Genomic DNA, 10090 nt, shown 5'->3' with positions numbered 1-10090 from the left:
CTGCTGAAGGTGACCCAAAACAACCCCAGTGGTCAAAACCACAATTCCCTGCCCAGAGTTCATCCCAAAATGCCAACTGGTTGTCTTCCCAGTAGAAGATGAGAACTCATGGCTGGGCAGCTCTTGAAGAGACACCACCAGGTCAGGGCCAAAAGGCAGCAGTACCACAGGGTCTTGGCTAGACCCAAAAGGGCACTCCTTTGAGCCGGAGTTGAACCAGCAACATAAGGATGGCCTATAGTCCTTCACTCTACTAGCTGAGCTGTCAAGGAAAAATGGGGCTGTGCTATTATCTTGCCTATCACACACTCATCCAACCATTCAGCTTTCATACCACTTCACACATGCCTGCATAACTGTCCAGGAGAAAAAATAAAGACTTTCCTTAGACCTACGTCACATAGAACATGTCAGGTCCCAACACGAAGCCTCACAGATTCAGACTCCAACACACAGACCCAGTCATGGCAGCTCACTCCACATGAGAGGGCAGAGCAGAAGGCACCACCATCGCAGTGAGGCAGGGACATCTGCAAGCAAGGAAGTCACTGCAGAGGTCAGAGAGATGATCATGTCCACTGAGTGCGAGGCAGGTCCAGACTGACAAGATAGGGTTGAGGTCAATCCAGAACATCCATCTGCACATCAACATATGCGTCAAGAGTCTTTGTGCCTGGACTTACCCAAGGCTATGGCCACACTTAGCTAGGGAAGAAGGCTCCTACGGTGTAGCATGGAAAGAGAGCTGAATGTAAATAGAGATCCTGGACCCATGGGTGGAGGTGCCACATGAGGTTTGTTCAAGGCCATTCACATGTATTAGGGCACACAGCACCCAGACAGATGTGAGAGTAGCCATGCAAGGGAAACTACAGCCTTTCATTCTACCAGCAGAGCTATTGATGGAACAGCAGGGCCTCATCCAAGTTCTTACTCTATGTCAGAGCAGTCTAAGCAGTCATCTTGGATAAGGCCTCAAGGCATCTCTGTTCAAACCTCCTACAGCAGCCTGAACTTGGGGATTGCTGCAGCTCACTCAAGGCTTCAGCCAGTCAGCTTACATCAACCTCCAAGCATGGATACTACATAGCACTCCAGGACTCTCTTCTTCTCCTGAATGTCTGACCTGAGGAGGGAAAAAATGGAACCTTTCCTGCTTCAACTGTGGCCCAGTATGTCTCATTCCTCTTTCCATTACTGCAGTAAAAGGCTTAACTGTTGAATCAATAACATCCTGATAGGCATTAGAAACCTTCTGCTTAGCTCCCCTGAAGTCCTCTCTTCTCCAGGCTCTAGGCAAACTCACATTAATTGGCTTCTTCTCAAAGAGCAAGTGCACCTGCTCCAAGGTGTCCTAGTGGCCTTATTCTGCGGTTGCTGCATTTTGTCAATGGCTGTCTTTTATGTAGTATCATAGAATGTTTTGAATTGGAAAGGACCTTTAAAAGTCATGTTGTCCAACTTTTCTGGTGTGGGCTAGAGCCTTTCTCACTAGACCAGATTGTTTAAAGGCCTGTCCAACCAGACCCGAACTTTTGCTGGGACGGGGTATCTACAAGTTCTCTGGGGAACCTGTTCCAGTGCCTCACCACATTCATGATAAAGAATTTATTTTCATGTAATCTGAATCTACCCTCTTTTGTTTAAAACCATTTTCTCTTGTTCCTTCAATGCAATGCCTGCTAAGGAGTCTCTCTGTCTTTCTTATAAACCCTCTTTATCAACTGAAAGGCTGCTATTAGGTCTCCCTGGAGCCTTCTCTGCTCTAGGCTGAACAACCGCAACTCTCTCAGCCTGGCGTCACAGGGCAGGTGCTCCATCCCCCTGATCAGTCTTGTGGCCCTATTCTGGACCAGCTTTAACAGGTCCATGTCTTTCTTGTGCTGGGGAATCCACATCTGGACATGATACTCCAGGTGGGATTTCACAAGAGTGTATTAGAGTCACAGAATCACCTTCCTTAACCTGATGGCCATGCTTCTTTTGGTGCAGCCCAGGATATGGTTGGCTTTCTGGGCTGTAAGGGTATTTGTCCAGCTTTTCATCCATCAACATCACCAAGTCATTCTTCACAGAGCTGCTCTCAATCCATTCCTCCCCCAGCCTGTACCGATACTGGTGGTTGCCCAGACCCAGGTGCAGGACCTTGCACTTGGCCTCCTTTAACATAATGAAGTTAACATGGGCCCACTCCTCAAGCCTTCTAAGGTCCCTCTGGATGGAATATCTTCCCTCAAGCATATGAACTGCACCACTCCACTTGTCACCCGTAAGCTTGCTGAGGGTGCACTCAATCCCACTTGCTATGTCATTGATGAAGATATTAATTAGTATTAGTCCTAATACAGACTCTTGAGGGACATGATAATGGTTTCTACTTGGACATTGAGCTATTGACTGCAGTTCTTTGGATGTGGCCATCCAGCCCATTCCTTATTCATTAAACAGTACATTTACCAAACCCTATGTCTCCAATTTAGTGGCAAGGATGTTGTGTGGGATAATGTCAAAGGCCTTAGAGAGGTCTAGGTAGATGACATCCATAGCTCATCCCTTGTTCACTGATGCAATCAGTCCATCATAGAAGGCCACTAGATTACTCCTGATTTGCCCTTGGTGAAGTCATGTTGGCTGTCTTCACATACCTTGACATATCTTCCAGAAGGATCAGTTCTGTGACCTTAGCAGGTTGGATCTCACTGTTTGATGATTCGCAGAGTCAACCTTTTCACCATATTTAAAGATTAGTTTGATGTTTTGCTTTTGTCAATCATTGAGGACTTCAACTGAGGAGGCATAAGGCTGAGCAAGGATACTGATCAAATCCCAGGTAAAGAGGAAGATTCAAGCACCCCAATCCATAGCGTTTGCAGTTCCTGTTACAGTCCTGAATGCTGTTCCTTTCTGTGCAGCCCAGGAGTAAATAGCTCCAAACAGTCCTAGAGGGTAGATAGACCCCTGCCAAAGGGCCTGCTGTCCAGGTAACGGGAATGAAAAGCTTTGGAGAATGCGGGCATCGATCCAGCTGCCTCTCGCATGCTAAGCGAGCACTCTACCACTTGAGCTAATTCCCCAGACCATAGTCTCTTTCTGAGGTCCTCCCCTCTCCCAGGCACTCACCCCTACCCCAGGCTGCCCTGCACCCAAAGGCCTCACTCTCAACCCACCACCAGCCTAACTGGTCATATTCCTACTGGTGATGATTGCAGACAACACCATTGCTGGGAACCACAATACCCTGTACAGGGATCATCTAAAATGCCTTGTCTGGTCATCTTCGCAAACTCAGGCAAGAGCTCATGGTAGCCCTCCACTAAGGTTGTTCCGTTTCATTGAAGCCTTTCCTGTGCAGTGGTGTTGAAACTGGACATATTGAGATATTTGACATCTGTAAAGCAGAGACAACATGATCCCCCTGCTAAATTGTGTGTGCTGCTCTTACTGCAGCCCTGGATGTTCACTGATTATTTTCAATCTGGGTATACTGTGACAATACACAGCCCCAAGACGACGTGGGACTCCTGCCAAAGGCCCTTGTGTCCAGGCAAGGGGAATGAAAAGCTTTGGAGAATGCGGGCATCGATCCCACTGCCTCTCGCATGCTAAGCGAGCGCTCTACCACTTGAGCTAATTCCCCTGCCCATGGTATCTGCTTGAGGTCCTTTCCCTCCCAGGCACCCACCCCTGACCCAGGCACCCATCCATCTCACACCATCATCTCACCCACTCACTTTTCTGCTGGAGGTGATCATGGACAGCCCCAGTGCTCAGAATCACGATCCCCTGTGCAGAGTTCAGCCAAAAATGCCTTAGCCAAACCCAGGCAGCAGCTGATAATTGGGTAGCCCTTTGATGGGGAGCCACCTGGGCAGGGCCTAAAGGCAGCAGTGCCTCTGGGTCTGGGCCAGAGCCAAAAGAGCACTCCTTCGAGCCGGAGTTGAACCAGCGACCTAAGGATGGCCGTGCAAGGAAGCCTACAGTCCTCCGCTCTACCAGCTGAGCTATCGAAGGAAGCATGGGGACGTACCCAGTGCCTCATCCATCACACTCTCATCCAGCACTTCCCTAACAGCACAGCATTATGCCTCTATTCCAACATCTTTCTTCAAACAGCCTCAGGTCCAACATTACAACACCTTGATCTACACTTCAGCCCATCAAATCATGCAAACCAGAAGCAGAACTGCACCATAAGCTCCTTGGGCATTCACCTTCTACAGCTGGACTCTCCTTATTGTCAAACAGAGCTTACCCATAACTTGCTGCAACTTCCCTTGATACCCTTTCACTGTGCTGTCTTTTGCTTTCTGGTCACATATCAGATAAAAGAAAACAACTGCCATTCCTGTGTTCCATAACCCACACCTAACCACTGGAAGGTCTTGTGCAATTCCTCCAAACCTCATGCTCCAAGCTGAACATGCCCACTCTCCTCAGCCAATCCTTAAAAGGAAATTCATGGATTCCTTGATATTCTTGATGGCCCTCTATGGAGGTTGCTCCGTTTCATTGATATCCTTCTCTGTACTGGGCTTGATATATGAGAACTGTCAAGCAGTGCGAGAAAATCCATTCTTCTGTTAAACTGTTTGTAGCGTTGTTGATACAGCTCTGGAAGTCATTGTCCTCTGTAAAGCCTGGGCACACCATAAAGCTCCCCACAGCCCCCAGAAGGATCCTCAGAAAAGGGCTCCGTGTTCAGGCAAGAACAATAAAAAATGTTGGAGAATGCAGACCTCTATCCCACTGCCTCTCACATGCTAAGGGAGTGCTCTACCGCCCAAGCTAATTCCCCAGCCCACAGACTTTGCCTGAGTTCCTCTCCTCTCCCAGGCATCCACACCTGACCCAGGCTGCCCTGCACCCAATGCCTGGGCCTCACATTGGCATCACTCTCAGATCATCACCAGCTCTCCTGCTGGAGGTGACCCTGAACAACCCCAGTGCTCAGAAGCACTACCCCCATCCAATGGTTCCCCAAAACTTCTTGTCCAGTCATCTTCCTAAATTCAGGCAAGAGTTTACAGCTATGCAGCCCATTGAAGGGGAGTCACCAGCACAGGGCCAAAAGGCAGCAGTGCTGGGGGATCTGGCCTGAAGCCAAAAGAGCACTTCTTCGAGCCAGAGTTGAACTGGCAACCTAAGGATGGCTGTGCAAGGAAGCCTACAGTCCTCTGCTCTACCAGCTGAACTACTGAAGGAAGAATGGGACCTGTGGCTTGAATCCTCTGATACTCCCTAGCATTGCCATACTTCACCCTATACAGCATACTTTCATGTCTTCAAAATATTGCTACCTCCATCCACATGTACCTTTATCTGACCCACTCCTGTATCAGGGTCTGGCCTAATCTCATCTCTCAGCCTAAGCCTCCCACTGACAATGATCCTGTGCTTGTTTCACTGACTTCATTTCCATGAGTGCCCTCCCCGGTTATTGTCACTTTTATCTCCCAAACACATCACATTGCTTGCTGCTGTGGAGGGCTGCAATGAACAGTGATGCTAATGTGGTAAAGGAGGCGGCCATTCACCATGAGAAGAATACAAATGGACATAAACCCATGTTTTTGGCATGGAAAGTAGACAACAAACTCCTGTGTTCATTTCACTCTCCATTTTTAGTAATCTTCCTTTTTTTTTTCATAATGAACCCCGATTTTCACATAACTAGGAATGTTACTTTTCCAGGGACCCACAGGGAAGCTCCTCTATAGCTGATACTTTGTGTTATGTTACATAGTTCTTGAGATGGACCTAACAGAGTCCTTTTTCTCATTCATATGAATTGCACCACCAGTATCTAGATCTCTTTTCCATTACTAAATCATCTCCAATTAGTATATATGACCTTGATATGAAGACAGTTGCTTTGGTAATGTACTACTTTTAGTAAGGACAGTTGTCCCAAAATCAAAATAAGAACATATGTCATCTTTTGTTAACTATTGAAAGGAATCCTTTTAGTAGTCTAAAGCAATACTATTAAAGTGAGCATGCAGCTAATGTTTTTCATCTTTTTGAAACTAAATTCTGTTCAAATTCTTATTTTTATAAGTTTCTTTGGGATATGGGGAGGACAGAAGATGTCTTCAGGTCTGTGGGAAAAGAAAGAAAGGCCAGAGATTGCTTATCCAATACCTGCAACCACATGTGGGTTTTGAATATGTCTCCCTTTTTTAAAATTTTTGTTATTGTAATTGCAGGACTTTGTTTTCAGCTAAGAAAGGGAATAGATTGCATAATTTACTCAAACGGTTGGATGGCACATAATGTCATTAGTCATAGAAGACTTAGCTTGTTTTTCCAGTTCTCATAGTTCATTTTTTTATTATGTTTAAGGCACATATTAAACATGACCAAAAATCTATGTTTAAGGCACAGTATACACAGTATATTAAATATGACTGAACGTGAACGCCTTCATGCTATTAGAGACGTCTAAGGAGTTAGTTATGATCTGTGACTTGAAGCACTGAAGAGATTGTAGGCAGAGGCTGTTCCTAGGCTTATATCAGTCTTGATACTGGCAGAATATCTTCCAGGCAGCAACTGTCATTGGGAGCAAAGCAGTTACATTTTACTGAGGGAATAACCTGTACTGGGACTTCAGTCGAAAATCAAGTAGGACTCCACTCTGAGGATAAATGTGTTAGGGGAAGTGTAGGCACACTGCCTTTGCACCACAAACAATATTTTTAGTCATACGAGTCATGGCTAGCTCTTGAAACACTCAGAGAGAATATTTACAAAATCCAACATAGCTTGACTGATTGAATGTTTAAAACAGTACTAAATCACTGTTGATGCCACCAGAGGTCAGCACTAGTCATTAAAATCTTATTGCCAGTTCTTCTGTCTGTGCTTGTTTTGCAAGTGTATGTGAGCAGCTCATACGGCCAGTGCTTCAACATGGTTGGAAGCAAGCCCTTTCTCCTCTATGCTGTCCTTCCCCAGCATAGCCTGTGAGCCAACAGTCACACACTGTACTTTCCAAGCTGTACCCATCTTCAGATGTCATAGCACTGAATACAATGGGGGAAAAAGGCAGCATCAAGCCCTGTCCTAGCAAAGTCTTCCCACCAGCATCAACAGCCCAAACTGGTTGACACTGCTCCACTCTCATGAGACCCCGTATAGAGTACTGCATTTAGTTCTGGGGACCCGAGTATAAGAAGGGCATGGACCTGCTGGAGCAAGTCTAGAATAGGGACACAAAGATGACCAGAGAGATGGCACACCACTCATATGAGACAGGGTGAGAGAGTTGGGCTTGTTCAGCCTGGAGAAGAGAAGGCTCAGGGACACTTCAGAGCATCCTTCCAGTACCTAAAAGGGGCTTATAAGAAAGCTGGAGAGGGAATTTTTACAAGATAATGATAGTTAAAATCTTATTGCCAGTTCTTCTGTCTGTGCTTGTTTTGCAAGTGTATGTGAGCAGCTCATACGGCCAGTGCTTCAACATGGTTGGAAGCAAGCCCTTTCTCCTCTATGCTGTCCTTCCCCAGCATAGCCTGTGAGCCAACAGTCACACACTGTACTTTCCAAGCTGTACCCATCTTCAGATGTCATAGCACTGAATACAATGGGGGAAAAAGGCAGCATCAAGCCCTGTCCTAGCAAAGTCTTCCCACCAGCATCAACAGCCCAAACTGGTTGACACTGCTCCACTCTCATGAGACCCCGTATAGAGTACTGCATTTAGTTCTGGGGACCCGAGTATAAGAAGGGCATGGACCTGCTGGAGCAAGTCTAGAATAGGGACACAAAGATGACCAGAGAGATGGCACACCACTCATATGAGACAGGGTGAGAGAGTTGGGCTTGTTCAGCCTGGAGAAGAGAAGGCTCAGGGACACTTCAGAGCATCCTTCCAGTACCTAAAAGGGGCTTATAAGAAAGCTGGAGAGGGAATTTTTACAAGGGCACATAATGATAGGACAGGGATAATGGCTTTAAACTGAAAGGAGGTATGTTTAGATTATATATTAGGAAGAAGTTCTTTACTGAGAGGGAGGCGAGACACTGGAAGAGGTTGCCCAGAGAAGCTGTGGATGCCTCATCCCTGGAAGTGTTCAAGGTCAGGCTGGATGGGGCTGTGAGCAACCTGGTATAATGGAAGGTGTTCCTGACTGTGGCAGAGAGGGGCTGGAACTAGATGATCTTTAAGGCCCTTTCCAACCCTAACCATTCTGTGATCCTATGACAATCAGCTTCCACTGCTTCAAGAGCTGTCTCAAAAGTGCAGCAGTGGGGAATTAGGCTTAAAGCAGGCACTTGAAACTGGGGCTTCACACCACCTTGTGCTTCAGAAAGATACCTCCCTTATATTGCAACTTCTAACTGTTTTCCATCATCACTGTCTGGGCTTCTGCAAACACAGACGCTGTTTACAAAATTTTAATATAGCTACATTGATAGGCAATTGAATACAGAATTTCCTTTGCTATAAAGAAAATAATGTTGCCTGGATTAGCAATGTGATCATCATGTTTTTAAACAACCTTTAAAAAATCTTTATTTTTGTTGAAACCTGTTAAATGATGCAAATGAGTTGGCAATCATAATGCAACAAATGCTGCAGTCTGTGCTTTCATCATATATCACTGTCTCCTTTAACACGGTATGTGACTAGGTATCAATACACAAACTTCATTCTCAGTTTAATAAGAATATCTCTTTTACCAAAACTTTTATATTCAATCACTTTGTGTCACTCTTCTTCCATTGAGTAATCAGAGCTGGAAAAAAAGAAGGCTGAACACATTGTTCAGAATTATTACATCTCTATTAAAATACTTTTGGTAATGTTTTGTGTCTGTATACATGCACACATACAGATAACTTATTTTCCTTCTGGTTTTTTTTTAAATGTGTTTCCTTTTCATGTTTAAGAAAACTGGCTCTGAAATATCATCCTGACAAGAATCCAGACAATCCGGAGGCTGCAGAAAAATTTAAAGAGATCAACAGTGCCCATGCAATCCTGACTGATTGCTCCAAGAGAAACATATATGACAAGTATGGATCATTAGGGCTCTATGTGGCAGAGCAGTTTGGTGAGGACAATGTTAACACCTACTTCATGCTCTCGAGCTGGTGGGCAAAGGTAAGCTGCTATTTTCTGTTGGAAAACCAATGTTATAATGCACACAGACAATGCACAAAGAACTGCCCAAAAACATGGTCTCTGTACAGGCTTAACAAATAGTAGAATCTGAATCTAAACTGCTACTGAAAGCTTAATAAAACAACAACATTCTCTGGACAGTGGCAGAATGTAATGTAAGCTTAGAGTAGTGCTAATATAGAAAGCTTTTTTTGTAACCTGATTAATAGTTACAGCACATGTTTTGTAACACTTTCAGACATTAATTAGACTTGAATCTAGTGCTCCAGGTTAATTTTGACTTTCTTTTCAGTAATGACTAAATAAAAATGACTCATTATTCAAAAACAAGAAATCCCACTTATGTGACAACCAGTTAAGAAGTTATTGCAGTACAAATTTAGCCATCTGATTTGCTATATATAGCACACAACATAAGTAAGCAAGAATAATACATAAGACTGTGATTATGGCATCATATATGTGCCCTGGTGAGGGGGTGAGAGAAAGGAAATGGAAGAAAAGGTGAGAAGGGTGGAATGGGGGAAGAAAGTAAGAAAGGAAGAGAATGATACATCAAAACCTGCATATTGCTCAAGGAAAAACACATCATGGGCTGCTCTAGTCATAAAGGACTTGGATTCGTGTGTTCTCTTATCTCACTCGTGTCCTCTCATGTTTGCATACGTCAAATGAAAGTGTTTCTGCAAATACTGAAATGTTACAGATACGTATCAAACAAACAGAACTCCAAATGTTCAAAATCCATGCTCTCTCCACCTATTTCCAGCAGCAGAAGCAGAGGAAAGCAAGGACTGGACTGGAATACGTAGGAAAATTATCAGTACTCTTTGAAACAAGCACACTCTGACTGCTTTTATCTGAGAACCGTGGAACATGCTGTGTTCAGCATGAGTCAGTCCAGTGCCACACTGCCTCACAGCCCCTTTTCAAACTGGGAAGTCACTTGGGCACTTGGTG

General features: G+C 44.9%; 1 protein-coding gene and 2 non-coding genes across 3 annotated transcripts in view; 1 reads left to right on the top strand and 2 right to left on the bottom strand.

Moving 5' to 3' along the window:
- The window catches only part of LOC103811339 (dnaJ homolog subfamily C member 5-like), a 34409-nt gene that overhangs the window by 14535 nt on the left and 9784 nt on the right, over nt 1-10090 (top strand). Inside the window, exon 2 of the mRNA XM_009084306.1 lies at nt 8896-9109. Within this exon, the coding sequence (XP_009082554.1) occupies nt 8896-9109 (214 nt within the window). The remainder of the gene's footprint in view (nt 1-8895; nt 9110-10090) is intronic.
- On the bottom strand, nt 3565-3637 carry TRNAA-AGC. Its single transcript has one exon. It is a non-coding gene; the product is annotated as a tRNA-Ala (tRNA).
- On the bottom strand, nt 3923-4011 carry TRNAY-GUA. The gene is given in 2 exon segments: nt 3923-3958; nt 3975-4011. It is a non-coding gene; the product is annotated as a tRNA-Tyr (tRNA).

The sequence above is a fragment of the Acanthisitta chloris genome, unplaced genomic scaffold (genome assembly GCF_000695815.1).
Source record: "Acanthisitta chloris isolate BGI_N310 unplaced genomic scaffold, ASM69581v1 scaffold6351, whole genome shotgun sequence".
NCBI lineage: Eukaryota > Metazoa > Chordata > Aves > Passeriformes > Acanthisittidae > Acanthisitta > Acanthisitta chloris.
The sequence above is the reverse complement of the archived record's forward strand: the minus strand, read 5'-3'. Positions and strand labels throughout refer to the sequence as shown.